The 21,202-nt window shown below is 40.4% G+C and overlaps 1 protein-coding gene across 3 annotated transcripts; it reads left to right on the top strand.

Moving 5' to 3' along the window:
• The first annotated feature begins 584 nt into the window (after window positions 1-584).
• Window positions 585-20,073, top strand: emsy (EMSY transcriptional repressor, BRCA2 interacting). Of its 3 annotated transcripts, none has more exons than XM_034312710.2 (21): window positions 585-692; window positions 2,287-2,358; window positions 2,587-2,695; window positions 2,829-2,928; window positions 4,444-4,518; window positions 4,650-4,825; window positions 4,905-5,060; window positions 5,966-6,225; window positions 8,099-8,327; window positions 8,685-8,897; window positions 9,534-9,683; window positions 10,077-10,250; window positions 10,610-10,746; window positions 10,843-11,019; window positions 11,107-11,308; window positions 12,950-13,114; window positions 13,250-13,399; window positions 14,047-14,174; window positions 15,312-15,821; window positions 15,975-16,310; window positions 18,343-20,073. In XM_034312710.2, exons 3-21 carry the CDS (start codon window positions 2,590-2,592, stop codon window positions 18,538-18,540), a joined length of 3,642 nt encoding a protein of 1,213 aa, XP_034168601.2. In that variant the 5' UTR covers window positions 585-692; window positions 2,287-2,358; window positions 2,587-2,589; the 3' UTR covers window positions 18,541-20,073. The 3 variants fall into 3 exon arrangements, with proteins under 3 accessions (XP_034168601.2, XP_034168599.2, XP_034168600.2); XM_034312708.2 differs by having other exon boundaries at window positions 586-692; window positions 8,673-8,897; XM_034312709.2 differs by lacking the exon at window positions 2,287-2,358 and having other exon boundaries at window positions 603-692; window positions 8,673-8,897.
• Window positions 20,074-21,202: the final 1,129 nt, after the last annotated feature.

Here is a 21,202-nt window from a genome sequence, read left to right on the forward strand (position 1 = left end):
AGCCACCAGAGGTCGCTGTGCTGTGCTCTTTTCAAAGACCGAGTCTTTTAGTTTTAGCGAATTATTTCATCATTCATACCCAGTTAATGCCAATGCTACCGTCATAAAATCCCGCTATAATTACATTTGATATATCTTATATCTCTTAGATCTTTATAAATAAATAAATAAATAAGGCCACTGTATGGAAATGCACCCTATTCATTGTTTAATACACTATTTTGGGTGACTCGTGTCCGACAGCGTACTAAATTATTCTCCAAGGCATTTCATGAAATCCCAGAAATATATTATTGTTTAAATAATGTACTATAGCAGGTATAACCATTTCAGACACAGCCTCGGCCTGCAGTAGTCTGGAAAACCACAGTTACAGCTTTCGCTTCGTGTTTTGCAGTTTTTTTATGAGGGCCCTAATTGGGACCCTAAAATAATGCCTGTTGTAAGGGGGAAAAGGTTGACCATTAGTCTTAACATAGAAAAGATAAAGTATTGGAATACTCTCTGTAAATATATGTGTAGACATATTGTGTTGGTAATAAAAACGTTTAATACAAACAATGATGATGGATTTCCTTTAGGACGGTAATTGCATTAAGGCACTGCGGCGGGCAGCTATAGCTGCGGCTCTTCTGTTTTGGCGTCGATTAAACATTAAACATGGCGGACTTTGGGGACTGGATCTAGCAAAGGTTGGTGCTTATTTTTGTCTATATTTGGTAACACGGTTGCATTTTGCAACGATAAAATGTTATCTTTGCCTGTTGCATGATTTTTTCCTGGTGCACAGTTATTAAACGATCAAATGTGCTGTCTGATGTTGACTTAGTGTTTAGGCTAGCTGGTTAATTTTGAATATCAACCCTGCCCAACTACAGCTGAGAAAAAATCCTCTTGGTGCTGATGAGGGATTTTTTTTTCTTTTGGAAAACAGAATGCCAAAAAAGAAAATTCACGCGATCAGCGCCAATTAAGTGTTTTATCTCATTTTGATTGGGATTGTGTTATAGAGAATTTACTAACTGTTGGTCTTAGTGGACTGTGCGTCTAACTGATCTGTACCGATTTAATGACAGTAGTCTGTCGCAAAAATCATTCTGCATAATCTCACTGATTGCTCTGGTTTCAAGTAGATGTTTCCCCAAAGGGCGCCTTGTAATACTGTGTATACCAACATGTTTTTGGTATTAGGTGAATTCCTGGTCGCACTTACACAGGATGTGAAGTCATAGCATCTACGGGCAACTGCGCTGTTTTTCCACCAGGGAGCTATTCGAGTTGTAGTGTTGTTTTGTTTTGTTTTGTTTTATTCTTTTTCTTTCTTTCCAGCTTATGTGGTAGAGAAGACCTTCCTCTCCGGTCTCGCCTTCTTCTGCTTTCAGTATAAAACTGTCTTTTAAGAGTAGGAGCCTAATGGAGTCAGCCATGACTGTAAAAACTCTTGAATCCCGGATGGCTCGGTTCTGCTTTGGCTTGTGCCTTGACTGTTATTTGTCAATCATGTCTCAGTTTCTGATGAACATCTGAATATGAAATGATAGCTGTCTCATTTGCAAGTTACATGAAGAAGGAAGATTTCCTGAAGACACTCAGAATAAACTATAATACAATAGAGTTTTACAGAATAGAAAAATAATAGATTATAACATTTATTATAGAACTATGTCTTTGGTTATGGCACCACAAACTAGCTATTTACATGTTTACAAACATTTTTCCATTTCTATTTTCTAATTTCCATAATTTGAAGTGATAGTTGGTAAATAGACACAGGAAATGGCTACGGATGGAATAACTCTTTAAACAAACATTTGACAAGCATTGGTGATCATTGATTGGTTGTCAGGAATAATGGTGGTCAGTGATTGGTCATTGGGAATAATAGTGATCAATGATTGGTTGTTGGGAATAATGGTGGTCAGTGATTGGTCATTGGGAATAATAGTGATCAGTGATTGGTTGAGAACATTGGCTCACACAAGCGCAGCTCAGTCAGGCATTACACCTTGGTGAGTCGACCAAACCTGCTCTCTCAACACACAACCAGCAGCTGTGATGAGCTGGAGAGCTGTACCAAGTGTAAGACAGTCGCTAATGGCTGCTCAGAAAGTTGCTAGATTTGTCACTAGGCTCTTTTTTGAAATAAAAAGTCACAGCACATGTTCTTAAAGCATTCCAGAATATTTGTGATGTTTGTAATGATATTTAAATAGAAACATTTACAACCATGGCAACAATAAATGAATGAATGAATGATTTTTTTTCTTCATTATGGTTTTCTTGAAGGGTAACGTTTTCTAGAAGATCCACACTAAATAGAGCGTGCACATTTCTGACAGTGTTCACTGGCTCCCAGAGGTATAAAAAACAATTTATTTCTGTGACTTGTGCAACACAAATAATATAGAAACAAACAAAACCTAAGGATTATTTCTTATGCCAATATGTTCTTTATGTAGATTAACGAAATTAACATCCATGGGATGAATAGTTTTTACAACTACAAAAGTGTTCGCAAACAAATCTGTTTATTCTGCTGTCAAAAGTTGGCTGTGTTCTTGATAGTTCATTTCTGTTTTTAAAAAGTGGATGATTCAGCAGGAGAAGCCCCAGCTGCCTGCCACCATGCCGGTGGTGTGGCCTACACTTCTCGACCTAAGCCGAGATGACTGTAAACGAATCCTGCGCAAGCTGGGTGAGATGCTTTTATTATCTGTGATCTGACATGTGACTAATCGATTATATGTGGTACTTAAAAGTCAGAAGTGTGAAGACCTCTTTATATGTAGTATTCATGTGTAACTGTGTTCTAACTGTTTTGCATGTAGAGCTGGAGGCATATGCCGGAGTGATCAGTGCGCTTCGTGCCCAGGGTGATCTCACCAAGGACAAGAAAGACCTGCTTGGGGAGCTTACCAAAGTATTAAGGTAGATTCAACATATTTGCTATAAAAGACTGTGATCAGTGTGTGTTTAAACGCCGTAAGCTTTATGCAGCATCTCAGAATGCAGTGAGCAGGGCTGAGAGTTTAAAGATGGTCATGTACACCATCTGGTCATGAAGAAGAGTTGTTGTTCGTCTTTCGGCTGCTCCCGTTAGGGGTTGCCACAGCAGATCATTGGTCTGTGTATTTGATTTGGCGCAGTTTTTACGCCAGATGCCCTTCCTGACACAGCCCTCCCCAGTTTTATCCGGGCTTGGGACCGGCATTGAGAGAGCACTGTTGCACGCAAACCCAGTGGCTGAGGATGGTTCCCTGGCCGGGAATCGAACCTGGGCCTCAGCAGTGAGAGCGCTGTGGCCTAACCACTAGTTCTCCAGGGACCCTGGTCATAAAAAAGACTAAACGTAGATAAAAGTAAGATACATAAAGAACAAATCCATGTGCTCCCTGGGAGACAGACAGGTGAAGATGAAAATGAGCGTCCTCAAATGGATTAACAGAACAAGTGTACGTTGCTGTTTTAGCTGGCATATGCATACAGAAATGCCATAAGGATGTTATAGTGCAAGTATAAACATATTCCTGTGTACTTCTCTGTGTATAAATGTATTATTATATGTGGTATATGTGCATACCAAGATTACTCTCAAATGTAAGTCTTCATTATTCATGATATAAAATCATTTGAATTTCTGTAGCAATACTTTATTATGGTCATGTTAAGAACACTTGGAGCAGTACGTCACTGTGTATGTATTTTAGTATTTTATCATTTTATCATTTTTATTGGGGATTTGACCAGCGTAACAGCCAGTATATAGACCATGTTTCACTATGCAGCAGTGGCTAAATCTCCTGATTTCTGCTAGCCATAACAACTGTTGTAGCTGTGTAGTTGATTGCAGTGTGTGATTTCACTTAATGTTTTGTTGGGTCTGTATTTCAGTGTAAACAGACAGTAATATTAGTTAAACATGGGATGGACAGATCACAAGCCTGGGTGGCTGGGACAAACAGAATTTTTCCACCACCTGCTCACAGTGCAATTTTTTCCACCACGCACATCAGTGCAATCTGGCTGATAGTAGATTTGTTTTTAACGTAGCGGACACTTAACATGCACAGATGACATGCAACTAGCAGATTATGTTGTTACCACTTTTTACCTGGTCAGTTTCTGGGCAAACAAAACACGGGACTGAGCAGCACACTGGAGCATTTACTTGCCCGGAAGGCTAGCTAATGACTTTATGATTTGTCCACCCCTCTTAAATGAATACAAAAATGATAATATATACATAGTACACTATATCTTTTGGACACCTGACCATCACATCCATAGGTTTTTTTTTTTTTGTTTTTTTTTTGTTTTTTTTTTTAAAAAAAACCATCCCATTCCAGATTTAGTCCTCAGTCCCTTTGCTGTTATAGAAGGCTTTCCACTAACCACAGTGCAGAATGTAAGTTTTGTTAACCTGACGCATGATCTTTTTACCAGCATTTCAACTGAGCGCCATCGTGCAGAGGTGCGGCGTGCAGTGAACGATGAGCGTCTCACTACTATCGCATACCAGTAAGAGAGCCAACTCACTACACTGCAGATGAAAGCTCCTTAAATCCAGCTCCACAAACTAAATCTTAACTTCATTTGCTTTATATATAGCATTAAAATGTACCTCTATATTTCTATTTTTTGTTTAACAGTATGTCTGGGCCGAACAGCTCCTCAGAGTGGTCTATTGAAGGGCGTAGGCTGGTTCCCCTGATGCCCAGGCTGGTGCCTCAGACAGCTTTTACAGTGACAGCCAATGCAGTAGCCAGTGCCACGGCACATCAGAACTCTTCTCTGCTTCTTCCTGCAGAGACTGGCAACAAAGAAGGTGAATAATGAAGATTTTGGGAGCTAGTTTGAAATTGCTTGTGGTGATGTGTTGTATTGATGGTGGTGTTGTTTTGCAGTGGTAGTGTGTTACTCATACACCAGCACTACAGCCACGCCCCCTAGTGTATCTGCCCCCAGCGGCAGTACAGCAGCTGCAGTCAAGTCACCTCGGCCTACAAGCCCCGCCTCCAACGTCGTAGTGCTGCCTAGCGGGAGTACTGTGTATGTGAAGAGTAAGTACCTAAACACACACACATTCAAATTTCTCTATCTTCCTCATGTCGTGACAGAACAGAAAAAATATAAATAATCATAACTGTACATTGCTTATGTGCACATGCATGTTTGTGTGTGTGTGTAAGAGATGAAGTGAATGTAGAAAGAACTAAAATAACCTTTGTGTTTCACATTTAAAGGGGACATTTTGACCCAATTAAATATCTCCTGAATAAAAGCTCTCTTTCTCTCTCTCTCTCTCTCTCTCTCTCTCTCTCTCTCTCTCTGTCATTATTATGAGGTTGCCCTACTTCTTGCCCTCTAGAGTGAGAGCTGTGTCTGTGGGGGTTGTATGCAACAGCTATTCAGAACTCACTTCAGTGTCACTTTTCTAAGCAGTAGTTAATATTCTTTCATAACCCATTCACTGAAGCTTATCTGAACAAGAACAAATAATGCAAATTAATAATGAATAGATAGACCACATGCCAAAAAATGTCCTTTCACTGCAGCCAGTTTCATTTAGCAGTTGCACTTCCTCTTGGTCTAACAAATATTTGACTTTGTAAAGCAGGCTAGTTTTCAAAGGGAAAAGTTGGATACTGTAAAAATGAATAATAAATAAAAATAAATATGAAAGTGTATTTATGTGTTTGTATCTATTTTGTCTGCTGTAAACCTTGCTGTAAACTGGAAGCTCGGTGAAATCAGATTTTCCAGCTGCTGAATGTGTCTTTAATATAATTTTCTTTTGAACTTTACTTCACCATTTCTGATACCATTATGTCTCTTAAGAGCAGAACATCCATCATTTGGTCCTCTCAGTAATGGCCATTTAGAAGCATACTCTTAAATTTTTCAGTACTTCAGTCTGAGTGCTTTCATGACAATCTCTTGCTCTCTCTCTGTCTCTCTCTCTCAGGCGTAAGTTGCTCTGATGAAGATGAAAAGCCTCGCAAACGCCGGCGTACCAACTCCTCAGGCTCTTCGCCTGTTCTGCTAAAGGAGGTGCCTAAAGTGACCCCAGCCACCTCAAAGAGCATCACCATGCCAGTGAGCGGCAGCCCGAAGATGAGCAACCTGATGCAGAGCATCGCAAACTCGCTGCCGCCGCACATGTCTCCAGTGAAAATCACCTTCACCAAGCCAAGCACACAGGCCACTAACACCACCACTCAGAAAGTCAGTACACACTCTTCATCTCTGTTAAATCTGATTTTATTGTCATTCCAACCACATACAGTACTGTGCAAAAGTCTTAGGCACCCTATTTTTTTTAGTACAAACTTTTTCTACATTATTGATTCAGTACAAAAACATTTTAGATTTCCAAACATTAGTTTTCCAGCACAAAATGAAATGTTACAGAAAAATGTTTGTATGTCAGTAAAGAAAGCAGCATATTACATAAGAGACCACTTTTCAGACATAATAACATAATGAAGGCTGCTGGGTTTTGCTCAAAAAAAATAAGAAGCAAGTGTGACAGTCAAAGTCTTCAGAAGAACTGTGGCTGCTTCAGCAAGATGTTCAGTAACACTTACAGCTCATTTCCTTATAAAACTGCACAAATTGTACCTGAGACTACTATTTTCTATTTTAAGCGAAGGATCATGACACCAAATACTGACTTTGTTTAATTTATTACAGTTTACTGCTCGTTATAGTATTTTTTAATGTAGAAACATTTCAGTATTTTTGAAGACATCTTTGCTCTACAGCATTTCTTTGCATGTGCCTAAGACTTTTGCAGAGAACTGTACTTGTGTATAGTATGGGTTGCACAACTAGTAATTTTTACTATTTGACCACTAATCAAATAAAGTAGTCAACTAATCATCTTTTAAATAGTTTAAAAAAAAAAAACAATTCAGGAAATCACTAGGCTGTTTTATAAGTGCAGTTAAATACTCATGAGCAAAGAAAACACATCAACCTGCAGTTCCATTAACAGCCATACACGGCTACAAATTACATTTCCAGCTTCATTTTAAGGTTACATTGTTAATGATAAAAAAAATTAGTGGAATAAATGTTCCAAATGATAAATCTGTGTATCTCATTACACTATTTTAGGACGTACCTGTTCTTAAAATGCACTCCTTGTGTCCGAGCTGAAGTCTTTGATTCTGAAGCTCATGTCCATCGATAAAGCTTTCCTTATAGGTCAATGCCCAGCCTTCCTTAGATGGAGGATGCTATGTCTATAGTAGCATGTGGCAGGTTTTCCCAAGCTGATAATAACCCACGAGATGAGCTGGCTTGTTCAAGTCCGACCTCAGTAGCATCTGAAAATGAGTCCCCATGTCCGTACGTATACGCTGCTCTGTACTAGTTGAATTAGATTAGATAGTGAAGTGCAACCTCTGGCTCTGAATGCACTGGTCATGATGGAATTCATTATGCCACAGTGCAAAGATTTCATTTTAATTTTATTTAGCTTTAAAGGACAACAAAAATACGTCCAGGAGGAATTCCTTTAGGAGTGGGTGATTGTCTTGTGCGCACCTCTACATTCATCATGCTATACAAAGTAAGAATGTTTCATTAATGCAAAAGAAAACTTTTAAAATGACTTTTCTCGGTTTAGTTCCTCAGTGTGCAGCTGACTGTAGAATTGGCTTCATCTATGCTAAAGTACATTTCATCTGCATTCTTTACAATCTGCCTGAATTTCCTTACTGCACTGCTTTTACCATCACTCTGGCTAGTCGACATCCCCATAGTGGCAGCTAGTCTGTGCAACCACTAGCATACAGTGGGCTGAAATATCAAGCCTCTAGAACCACTATGCAACATTCAAGATGATACAGAAGTCAAAACACAGAAGTGTAATTGGTGAACGAGTGTAAAACAGTGTGTACACAGTGAACACAACAGCAGCATTTGGATAAACCAGACTGACTGGGCCAATCACATGTAAAGTAAACCGTTATATGAGAGGGTGGCAGTGTATAAAGCATATACATAAGTAGCCACTATGTCTAAAAGAAGTCGCTTCCTCTTTCTACTTCCCTTTTTGCCTTTATGAAATGATCTCTTTGCTTCTCCTTAGGTCATTATTGTTACGACCTCTGCAAGCTCCAGCTTTGTTCCCAACATCCTCTCCAAGTCTCATAATTATGCCGCTGTGTCAAAGCTGGTGTCCAGTTCTGCAGTCACATCATCCGGTCAGAAGCAGACCATGGTGATTTCAGCAGGCACAACCACTGCCCCTGGCCCTGTCGCCGTGACAACTGTGGTGTCCTCTACTCCTGCGGTGGTCATGTCCACCGTGGCTCAAAGTAAGTACAAGTGTGTGAATAATTTAATCAATGTGGTTTTAACATTGGTTATGTGTGTGTGTGTGTGTGTGAACATAATTCTTTGGTAAATTTTGTCTGATTATTTGTGTGTGTGTGTGTGTGTGTGTGTGTGTGTGTGTGTGCGCGCGCACATGTTTGTGCACGTGCGTTTGCGTGTGTGCGCGCATGCGTGTATATGAGAACATAATTCTTTGGTAAATTTTCTGTCGGAGTAACATACGCTATATGTTACTATCACTCTCTCTCTCTCTCTCTCTGTGTGTGTGTATGTGTGTGTGTGTGTGTGTGTGTGTGTGTGTGTGTGTGTGTGTACTTTTGGTTCAGCTGGCTCCACAGCAGCAGTGAAGGTGGCCACAGCAAGAATGCCCTCCCCCAAAGCTCTGGTGGGTTCTCCCTCTCAGATCCTCCAGTTCCCAAAGCAACAACAGCAGCAGCCACAGCAGTCAGTTTCACCCAAAGGCCTGTCTGCGTCTCCTCTCTCTTCCTCACCTCAAACCACCAGTACAGTGTCGGCGACCAAACCCACCATACAGATCAAACAAGAGTCAGGTCAGAACCCAAACTCTCTCTTCATCTGGATTCCACAAGCTCAAGTTCCAAATCTCAGTCCACTAGAAATTCTGAGACAGTTTCCTCAAATTATATTTAGAACTTGAGAGAAAGTCTATTCTCAAATAATTTTCCAGAGATTATCACAGCTGTGAATAAATGTATGTTATCTTTTCTAACGTATAATTTCTTTGCATTTTGTATATGATAAAGTATGGTTTAACAGTTCAAGACAGCTTGGAGTAACACAACCCTTGGTGAGCAGAATGGCGGAGATATGGTGGAAATACAGTGCTGTTATCAGATTTCTAATTTTTAATTTCTTTATATATGTGTAAGTTGCTATATTCTTGATCAGTATGTATCAACACTAATATTTTGGGTTTATGATTGACAAAATAAAACTTAGTAGAGGCCTCAGACTTTTGAAACCATTTGTATGATCAGTCCGATCAGTCGGGTCAAAAACAAAAAGGGTGTTCAAAAGATATATATATATATAATTAGAACTTTATTTCTCCCTTAATGTTTGTTGTCTTCCGAGTGGAGTGGTATTTAGGCATTTAAATAATATTGTCTCATATGAACAGCCAGATGCAAAAAGATACATCTCTTATTTGGACCATATGTGTGTAGGTGTAAAGATCATCACCCAGCAGATGCAGCCTAGTAAGATTTTGCCGAAGCCCTCGAGTGCAGCCATGCCGAGTAGCAGCTCTGGTCCCATCATGGTGGTGAGCAGCAATGGAGCAATCATGACCACAAAACTGGTCTCCACCCCTACAGGTACATCAGGTCTGAATACTAACCCCAAGGCTTATTAGTGCTCTTTTCCTGGTTAAATTCATCAAAACCAACAAACTGTTAAACATACCCTGAGCTAAACAATGTGTGCTGGGGATTCCTCTAAGAATAAGTAGTAGTCAGGTTTCCATCTGTTTTTTAATGGAATTTTGAGTTTGGACACAACATGAAAGGAAACAAGAAGTTTTAAACATGCCTTACTGCCCGATGCATACCTGAGTTGGAAAAATTTAGATTAAACCTAACGTTAGCTAATGTGAACATAAACATGATGTAAAAGATTTGTATTTTCCTTTGCTGACTTATTGGAAAGCCTTATTAAATTTACACAATACGTGGACGTTTACATACATAGTGTGTGTTCTGTGTGTGCAGGAACCCAGGCTACGTACACCCGGCCCTCAGTAACTCCATCCATCGGAGCTCGAATGGCCACGTCACCTGCTGGGACCACATACGTCAAAACCACCAGCGGCAGCATTATAACAGTGGTGCCCAAGTCTCTTGCTACACTGGGTGGGAAGATCATCAGCACCAACATAGTGTCCGGTAATTTGATGGGAGAAAAGGCAGTAAGGGGGGAAACAGGGTGTTTGAATTTATGTAGGATAAGCCTTAGCTCTTTCATGTGTCAGGGATGCCGCACTGAGTGTATGGTTATTGCAAATGTTCGTAGCTGCTCGGGTGTTCCTCTAGTCATGGCATGATAAAATATGAAAACGTGAATCCTTACATAATGTGTTGTAATGATGAGAAGTTTGTAATGAGCTTAATGAGAAATACATGAATAGATGGACACTCATAGACAGAGTGAAGAAAGACAGGAAAAAAGAGAGAATCTGAATAATTGATACACTTGGTCTCTATAGTGCTTATGATGATTTCATGTCTGCGCTCTTAAATGATAGGCACCACCACAAAGATCACCACCATTCCCATGACCTCCAAACCCAATGTCATTGTGGTGCAGAAAACCACTGGGAAAGGAACCACCATCCAGGGCCTACCTGGGAAGAATGTGGTCACCACACTGTTAAACGCTGGGGTAGGATCATAATAATAATCTTTAAGCTTTATTTCTTGCTATAAACCATTTGTTATGAGTTGAAGGAAATTAAGTGTGTGTGCGCGTGTTCCTCAGGGGGAGAAAGCTCTGCAGGCTGTGCCGGGAGCAAAGCCTGCCATCATCACAGCATCTCGGCCCATCACTAAGATGATCGTAACGCAGCCGAAGAGTCTGGGCTCGGCTGTGCAGCCGTCCACCACCACCAAGCTCATCCCCACCAAGATTGTCTACGGCCAGCAGGGCAAGACCCAGGTCTGCTAGAGTCATGCATTAGATCATTTTAGAAAACGCCTGATTTACCTTGTGCAGAAACAGCATTTCACCCAGAATGCCTTGCAGGTGCTGATAAAGCCGAAGCCAATGGCGTTCCAGGCGACAGTAGTGAGTGAGCAGGCAAGGCAGCTGGTGAGCGAGACGCTGCAGCAGGTGACCCGCGGTCCTGAGGCAGGCGTAATACCAGGCTCCAGCCAGGAGGGGGCGCTCAAGGATGACTCTCCAGCTTACATGGCGAGCAGCCCAACATCTTCAGACAATACTCATGGTGAGGCATTGCAGTGAGAAAGCCACATGCTTTCCCCTTTGGTTAATGTAAAATTTTACTCAGTGTTACAAAATTCCCGAGTATATTTTTAAACATGGAAGTCAGTTTTTTTTTTTTTTCCCAGTAGTGTTTAGAAGTTTAAAACAATTTCTTTGATCGTTTAAAAATAGTTCTGCGACCATTTCTTTTATTTTAAACAGCAGCACATGTATTATTCTAACACAGCATTAGAGAAACATAGTAATAGAAGTACAGTGTTGCTATGTGTTGCTTTATGTATAATATATAAAAAAAAATAACACATTCAATAATTGATATTTTGAGCTCAAACATAGAGGGGCACATGATCTTGTTGAAAGCTCTGTCTGTGGCCATGTCATATACACACACACACACACACACACACACACACACACACACACACACATATATATATATAATGGCCAGAAATGTCCTGGTACTTAGCAGATTTCATGAAGCCATCAGTCTTTACAAGAGCCCCTGAACCACCAAACACAAGTCAGCCCCAAAGCATGAATAACACTGATTTAACCACCAGATTTAACACTGGGTGTCACATGCTTTTCCTTGAATACAGTCCCCTTTTGTCACCAATCTCGCTGATGGTGTGCATGAGCAAAATGTTTGTTTTGATCTCATCTGACCGCAACACACAATGCTAATTGTGGTTCTAATGACACTTGGTGACATTCAGACAATGCATGATGAAGTGATGAGGCATCAGGAAGTGCCTCTTTCCTTCAATGCTTCTAAACAGCTTATTGTTCTGAAAATGTTTTTATAAGGTGAGTTTAATCAACTAAATTGTGCAGTTCACAAATTGTGATCTTTGAGCACTCCCTCATTCACTATCCTCCTCATTAAAGGGGGGGTGGGTGCGTGGGGGTTGGGGGGGGCTAAACATAAGTCCAATTCCAGGCAAATTTCCAACGGTTTAAGACATGAAACATTTTGTTATGGCCCCAGTTGTGCTTAATGATCTTTTGAACTGCTTGTGTATTTTTTTTATAACCATTTCCTGATTTGTGGAGGTCAGCAACCATCTGTCACTTTAGTGTTCTTTGGCTTTTCCCATGATAATGGATGGTACTGGAGATTTTGCATGTGTGAAACAGGGAAACAAGGCATGGTTCAAGGCAACAACAGACTTTTTCAAACTGAACAGAACATTAGTTTATCAAAAATGACTACATGTATGTATGAAAATACTGTTACTTAAAAAAAAAAAAAAAGTTCCAATGAGAATATTTTTTGTTAGAACAAACAGACATAGTTTTTGTTCAATTGTTTGAGTGGAATGTTTAATTATTATGTATAATTTTTATTTTATACAATCATTCTTGCATATTTTTTATAAAGACCATAATTCTGAAGGGCACTATATTGCACTACCATACATCTATTAGTAAAGAGTAATGAAAAGAGTTTAAAGAGAAATATCAAACAGATGGGTATCAGGGGAAAAAACGATCCGGATATCTATCTAGAATATCATGTGATACACGCTGTCATTTATGACTAATGATATGAAGATCCCTCTCTATTAGAAATAACCGAATGATTCAGAGGAATTATTGGCATATTAGTGTGTTTAAGCTTGACTTTTCTGCCATTCTTCAGACACCCAGTCGGTCGTGCATGTCATCAGCTCCAGGGGCCAGGAGTGGACAGAGCAAGAAGTCTCAGTGGAAGCGAGTCCCACCATCATTTACCAGGACATGAGTGGAGAGGCTCAGTCTGCCACATCTACCATTAAAGCCCTGCTGGAGCTGCAGCAGACCACAGGTGTGTATGTATGTGTGTATGTGTTATTGATGGCTATTTCATCTGTTACCCCTCTTTAGGTAATCGTTGCTCACTTTTTCTGATGCTGATAATAACGTGTGTGTGTGTGTGTGTGTGTGTGTGTGTGTTGCTCAGCGAAGGAAAAGGCAGAGGCCAAGCCGCGGCAGCACACCATCGATTTGAGTCAGATGGCAGTGCCAATACAGATGCCCACAGAGAGGAGGCAGTCGCCTGAACCCTCAGGCCAGGCTGCAGGCGAGCCTGAGACCCCAGCAGAGGCCACCGGTATCAGTACTGTTCACTCCTGATGTTTATAGAAACATACCCCCTTTACTAAAGAGCTCTATGAGCAAATCATCAGTGTTTCTTTTTATATGTTCTGGGTGGATTTCAGATAATGTTGGAAAACAGGCAAATTTTAATTTAAAAAAGAAAGAAACTGCGAATACAAAACTAAAACTAAGAACATTTAATTCGTACAAAATATGATAATTCTAGTGATCAAGTTTTTTTGGATACTGACCAGTGCCTCAAGCGTCTCTAGCCCTGTAAATAATTTCTTTTTAAATATAATTTCAAAGGTGAGAAATTGCCATGTAGATCTGGCTAGTTTCATCATTTCAGGTTTCAGGCTTTATTTGTTTTTTATTGCAATTCACAAGGCTGCAGAGGCCTCTTAAAAATACACACTGCTCCATTAAAGTCTTTCACAGTTTTAGAATCCAAATTCATTTTAAATGTTTAAAGTGATTTCAAGTTGAGAAGTTATTGGTTCAATAATCCATCAACATATTAGATCATTTAGAAGCGGTTACCAGTTTTGAAACCTGAATTTCTTGATGCAGCCGGATAAGTTTGTACTTAGTGTGTGAATTAGTGTGTTTGTGTGTATGAGTGTGCTGAGTGAGAAAAGTTTCTGTTTCTTTGTTCAGGTAAAGCGGGGAAGGTTGCAGCAGGTGGTGACGTCTCGACATCCTGCAGTCAGTCATCGGCTCTCTCTTCCACAGTGAAAAGCTCCAACACTGCTCCATCCACCAGCACCAGCTCAATCACTGTTCAGGTACTAGGGTAAAACTGTGTGTGTGTGTGTGTGTGTGTGTGTGTGTGTGTGTGTGTGTGTGTGTGTGTAATTCTGAGCTGATGCCCTTAGCAGAGATATATATATATATATATATATATATATATATATATACACACACATACATACACATATGTATAATATATATATATAAAATGTGTGTATGTATGTATGTGCTGGTCCAGAAGTATTTGGACAATGACAGAGTTTTTGTGATTTTGCCTTTATACACCACCACAATGGATTTGAAATAAAACAGTCAAGATGTGATCGAAGTGTAGACTTTCAGCTTTATTTTAAGAGGTTCCACAAAAATATGGCTTTTACCATTTAGGTAAATATAAATGGTTATATTTACAGTTATGTCACTTTGTCCAAATATGTCTCTATATATATAGAGAGAGAGACACACACTGATCTGTGTGTGTGTGGGGTGGATATAGTAAAAGTTAAGTGTAGTCATGTTTCTAGAGACACAGGATATTGGTGATGCCACACATCCTTCATCACCTGTGTAAGCAAAGTGCTTCTGAGACTATACAGTGTAAAAGCATCCTCAGAAGCACTTGCACATTTGTGTGAAATGTCCTGGAACATTTGTGTACTAGCTTTTACTTTCACTACATCCACTATCTGTTCTGAAGTACACTCTAGTTACTATATACTGTGTATATATACATACCTGTATAAAACATAATATTTCATGTGAGCATTCTACTCAGCTGAACACTGTGTGACTTTTGACTTCAGGAATGTGTGAAGAGAACATGGGTTACATTCCAAACTGCATGTTACCATGCTAAAATTTTATGTCAGAATTTTATATCTGTGTTGATGAAGGCTGAGATTGATGTAAAACCTGACCCACAGTAAAGTCTCACATTTTTGCTGGAATTTAAATACTCAGTGCACATCTGCCTGCATCATTATAGCAACCAGTGTGGGTATGCAATCAGATGCGACTACATTCAGTTTTAATGCAATGTGGCACTCACTTGGCCTGCTGTGGAAATGCAGCCTAAGAGACTGTGACTGTTTTGCTAATGAAAGAGAGACTAGCTTTTGTGTGTGTGTGTGTGTGTGTGTGTGTGTGTGTGTGTGTGTGTCTGTGTGTTGCAGGCAGGTGCTGGCAAGCCCCTGGAGGAGCAGGCCGTAGTGGAAGAGGGAGAATTGGAAGGTGACACATTGGACCCTCAAACTGGACTGTTCTACAGATCAGTAAATCCCTCTGCCCCGCCTCCTCCTCCTCCCCCTCTACAGCAGCACCGCACCCCCACACACACCCTTAGCAAGCCAGTGGTGCTCTCCATATCCACGCCCAACAAGTCAACTCTCAGCCAGACTGAGGCCTCGAAAATCATCCCCAGTCCCAGGCCTCCAGCTCCATCAGCGGCCACACGGGCGGATAAACCCTCCGTCTCTCCTGCTCCCCCTCTTTCTGCTCCCTCTGGATCTGGAGCTCAACTCGCTCCCCCCACTAAACCTGTCCACACTCCACAGCTGCCCCGACTACAGCAAGCACCAAGCTCACACAACCGACCCAACACACACACACAGCTCTCCCAGCCCCCACCACTGCAGGCCCACCATCCCGTGGCCTCGGATAAAGCGGCCAGCAGCAGCAGCCAGGTTGGAATGCACACACGCGCACACACACAATCTGGAATAAAAAGAAATCACACAACCCTAGCACACATGAAACACATACCCAGAGGTGATTTGAGTGAACATTTGCTTGCTGAATGTTCAGTTTTTTCTCTTTTCTCTTGTTTTCTGTGACAGGTGCAGCAGCCAATCATAACACAAGGAGCAGCAGTCACTAAAATCACATTTGGGGCTCCTCCCGTGTCCAGCAGCAGCGGCGAGGCTGCGGTGAAGCTGCAGGCCGAGTCCAGCTCGGAGAAACCCAACGTCTCTGACATACTGAAGATCTCTATGATGGAGGCGGAGATCGAGCCAGGCACCGAGGCCGTGGTGGTGGACTCATCCAGTGACTGCAGCGCCTTCAGCAAAGCCGCCTCTACATCTCCCCTCATCAGCAGCTCCAAACACACACACTCGCACACACATGCCACCTTTGGACGCATCCAGAAGAGCAAAGACCTGGACGTTATACAGGTGAACAACCACTTGCTTTTCTGTGTGACAGTTTATTTATAATCTTATTTAGGACTCGTACAGTCCTGTTGCAATTATAGTATCTACTGATGTTTTCAATTGTTTTTTTTGTTTGTTTGTTTGTTTTTGTTTCTTTTAACAGAATATAGAAAAAAAGATTAAATTAAAAAAAGGTTTTATAGTAGGATAAGCTTGAAAAGTTAAAGTGAAGTGACTTGTGGCCAAGTATGGTGACCCATACTAGGAATTTGTGCTCTGCATTTAACCCATCCAAGTGCACACACACAGTAGTGAACACACACACACACACACACACACACCCGGAGCAGTGGGCAGCCTTTTTTTTTTTTTTTTTTTTTTTTTTTTTTTTTTTTGGGGGGTTCGGTGCCTTGCTCAAGGGTCTCGCCTAGGTCGTGGTATTGAGGGCGGGAGAGAGCGCTGGTCATTCACTCCCCCCCACCTACAATCCCTGCTGGACCCGAGACTCGAACCCACAACCTTCAGGTTCACCTTCGGGTTGCAAGTCCGACTCTCTATCCATTAGGCCACGACTGCTAAAGTTAATAACAAAATAACAAAAAGTTATTGATGAAGACAAGCTGCAATACAAAAGGAACAGAGTTCACTTTTATGTCAGAAGGCTGACAAAGCCTCACAATGATTACACATTCAATTAAAATTACCCTTAAAAGGATAATAAGTAAAATATTTTCAGACTGGTTCAAAAAAAGGAATTATTAATTGTGTTGTTAACTACATACAAAGTTTTTCTGAACATATGCACATCTTTACAAGGTATAAGAAATTTTTTAAAAAGTCTTACAAAGTAAATACACTGACATTTTATGTAACATGTTACATACAGCTTTCTAACCCGTCAGCTACAACATTCACAAGTCATGTTTGTGATTATCTTTAGACTGATACCAGTCGAACTTTTCCCCAAAATAAAATGACTCATATTGTGGTTTAATCTGCTTGATGATGAGAAAACAGAAGTGCGCAATCTTTTTAATAATCTTGCGGGTTGGTAATGATGCTTACAAATGTCAGGTTTGTGTAAAAGTGTTTGCAAGCAGCTAAATTCTCTGAATTTGAAAATGAGTTGAAATGAGGTCTGCAGTGTGGCAAAGTTTATAGCGATGTTTCAGTTTATAGAGTTGTAAACCTTCTACAAATGTTTGTAATCTCTGCATAATTTTTGACAACACACTTTCATGTGACCCCCGTAATATGTTGCTCACGAAAGTCACTTTTTATCAGCTCTGCTCTGCTTCAACCCTTACTGATAACTTCATGCTAGATTACTGTAATTACCTCAACCGACTCCAACCCATTCAAAATTCAGCTGCTAAAGTCCTTAGTCATACCAAACACTCAGCACACATTACACTTGTGCTACAAAACAAGTTACCTGTTTCACAGAGTATCATATACAAGCTCCTACTTCTCAGTTACAAAGCATAACATGGCCTCGCCCTGTCTTATCTCTCTGAGCTCCTATAGCCCTACACCCTGCTCACACTCTATTGGTAGTACCTAAGAGCACACTGACATCAATAGGAGAGCAGATCTTTCAGTGCCATCTTCCCAGGCCCATTGTGACTGTACTTCCGTTCCCATTTTAAGACATTTCTTTTGTCCCAATATGTTTCCCTTCCTTCTTCCTGTTGGGCTTTTTCCTTGTAGCCTTTTTTGTGCAGTAACCTTGACTTTTGGAATTTCACAATGGAATGCATTATTTTTAAAAAAAAAACCACAATATATGCAAAAAACCAGGACCTGAGTCTTAGTCCTGATTAGCATATGTTTGTATACCAAACAAACAAATAAATAAATAAAATTTATCATGGACATTATTATAACCAATATATCTGGTCCCAATCCTATACAAAACATTATTACTATTACAACATTATGATTTAATATGAATTTTTCCCCTCTATATCCTACATGGTAAAGGTTGCATAATGAGACCACTGTTGTATTGTATTGCAAATAAACTGTTTGTCTCTCTCCCTCTCTCCTGTAGGTGATCCCACAGTACTCCATCATGCCTGACTCGAGTCAGTCAAATGTCGTAGTGGAGCCAAGCGGCTTCTTGGAAATCACAGACTACACCAGCCAGCGCCTAGACGACGAGGCCACTCTGGACCAGGAAGTGGACAGCAGTAATGATGAAGGTGCAGCGCCCAGCCCCATGGAGACCTGCGCTGACCAATCACAATGAGCAAAGGCTCTTGTTAAACATGCCAGCATTCACGTGATCATGAACTCTGCTGAGCAGGAGTAAGAGAGAATCTGGCTTGACTGGTGGCATTGTAGGACATTTCCTGAAGAGAATTTTCTAAAGAAAACTTCCTAAAGAGAACCCGTCAGTATCTTACGGTTGGACAACAAATAGTTATTGTTCACAACTATTTCTTCTCAACCCATTTTTTTTTCCTTCATTACAGGACAGTATTCCACCCTGAACTGAGATTACTATTTCGTAAATTCCAAAAGGAGAGGTTCGGAATGCTTTGGTTTTGTTTACTTAATATCCTGCATTATTATAACAAGATCTCGAAGTCAGGCAGGGCGGAAGAGTGTTTATTGGCTCACCCTAACTTGTCATTTTGCGTATGCGTGCTGGATATGATACTGTAGATTTAAAGAGCATGAGCTCTTGGTTTAGAACTGTTTATGTTAAATTGTTGAGACTAGAATTTTGAATTGTTTCGATTTCATGCCGTTTTTGTCTGGAAGGAGCGTGTGTACTGTAGCGCTTAGTGTAAATAATGTTACAATGCTTACACAGGTAGTTGTAGAAGATTCTTATTGTCACGACGCACTTGTAAATTGACATTTATCTCCAGGTTCCTAAAGCAAAAAACTTCCCCCATTCACTCAATCATGCTTTGTTGTCTTTTAATGTACAATTTATAATTTTAATAGAGTAAACTTTGATTCAGGATTCTCACCAAAACCTTTTCTGTCGTCTTATTTTATCCTTAATACTTGGTAGGAGTTTGTCTTTTTAATGTCTTTTTTTTTTTTTTTTTTCCATCAGACAGGTAGCTGTTGTTGTTGTCATAATAACGCTTGTTGAATAGCTGTACTCGGTTTAGGCAGGTAAGGAGTGCCTGTCTCATATATAACTGTGGAAAGTACCAATTTCCCTACTAATCAGCTGATAGCATTGTGTTCTTTAATGATAGGGCTGGGTTGTAGGTGTGTAAGGGAGTACGTGTTATCAGGTAAACACACAGGAAGGGCTTCTTGGTGGATTCCAGTGCCTGTAATGGTTGCATGTGTTGGGAAGCTTTCAAAGTTCACTGCCTTTATTTATGGTCCGTGAACTGTGTGAAGCAGAGGCAGCAGATGGCCTTTGTGGAAATTCAGAGAGCGTCACTAAAAGCCCCTTTCAGACCCTTATTTGCACACACTTGCTGTCCCACTGCATCTCACTTTCTGTTTCTCTGTCGCTCCATGCCCGTAGTGCCATATTTCCATTAATTTCCATGCACAGGAGTTTGCACAGGGACTTTCCGTGCCTGCTTTCCTGAAATCTGCCGGGAGCAACAGTGTCCATCCTTGGGTAGAATTATAGTGTCAGAGTCATAACAATTAACTTAACTGGTTTTCTTTTTCCAGGAACACCAGCATCTTATGTAACATCAGATGTGCTTCTAATGTTGCATGTGGACACCTCAATCTAGATCTAAACTTTAGTGTAATAAACATTACACTTCACTCTGCATTGTGAAGGTTTTTGAAAAGACTTGAGATTTTTTCTTCTCCCTCAAGCTTCCTGTTTGTCTTCCTTCTTTGTGTTAATCATCTGACTCTGTTTGTGTATTTATTTACAAGTGTTAAAAAATAAACGCGTTTTATTTTTTATAAAACGCGAGCCTAGCAGCTTCAGATACCTCTATCAGGTTTAGGCATTGGGATTCCCCATCATTCAAATGCACATTTCAAATTCATCTGGTTTTCCCAGTTTAATAGATCTGCAGGAATAGCTAGAGGAAACATGACCACTTTGAAAGGGTGCTGTGTCTTGTGGTTCTGACATAATACAAGTCTGAGACAATCAGCTGGTTGAAGTGACGCTTTCAGTTTCAGTTACCTTGTCATGTTAGAGTGAAGCATCAGGTGTGGGGAAACCCCATATACAAGCTTAAACTAGTCCTTCACTGCTTAATTGTCAGGGGTTCAGAGATCCCTGTGTATAGGCGTTGACTTTGAGCTGAGGATCATCATTGTTAACTAAGTCTAGGATTAATCTCTAACTGAATTTAGGATTCTGATGCAAAAGGCAGTTTCACCAACCAAAAGCTATGTACATTCAGGACTAGTTGAATCTCTGCTTGCAAAACTGGTCCTGTGGGTTCATCTAGTGTGTAAAGAGGTGGGATCATGTTCTCAAGCACTAGTTTGTGAAAACGGAAGCCAGTCTTTGATTCAAGCTCCATTTCTTTACTGTATGATTTGTGTGAATGAGTCAGAAACATATTGGGACATGTAAACAAGTTAATCAGATGATTGAGGATTTCCTGCACTGGTCCTGTTTTGATTCTAGGCTGTTGTTACGCCCTATCCTCCCAGAAAGACAAATATGACTTATTAAAGATTTAGAGCTCTCACTCGAAAGTGACCTGAAACTTGATATACGTTTCACATGGCCAGAATGAGACCTAACATTTGGAGCAAATTCACATTTTTAGTGACTAATACATGTAGGAGCCTTCCAAGTCTTTACGTAATTATCCCAAGGTCTTCCTTTTTTTCTCCGGACATGGAAAATGCTGAGATGCTGTATTACATACAGAAATATGTTTATATAGTCTGATGTATTGGACAGTGCTTTGTTACAGTCAGTACGTTTTCTGCCACAGGAAAGTGTTCAA

Source organism: Pangasianodon hypophthalmus, chromosome 17 (genome assembly GCF_027358585.1).
Source record: "Pangasianodon hypophthalmus isolate fPanHyp1 chromosome 17, fPanHyp1.pri, whole genome shotgun sequence".
NCBI lineage: Eukaryota > Metazoa > Chordata > Actinopteri > Siluriformes > Pangasiidae > Pangasianodon > Pangasianodon hypophthalmus.

What these genes read in the sequence shown, in the direction of transcription:
- emsy (XM_034312708.2), top strand. Translation starts at nt 2,590, where the DNA reads ATGATTCAGCAGGAGAAGCCCCAGCTGCCTGCCACCATGCCGGTGGTG. An exon ending in GAGTACTGTGTATGTGAAGA is followed by an intron (nt 5,061 to 5,965) that starts GTAAGTACCTAA and finishes TCTCTCTCTCAG; the next exon opens with GCGTAAGTTGCTCTGATGAA. An exon ending in GCCAGCAGGGCAAGACCCAG is followed by an intron (nt 11,020 to 11,106) that starts GTCTGCTAGAGT and finishes AATGCCTTGCAG; the next exon opens with GTGCTGATAAAGCCGAAGCC.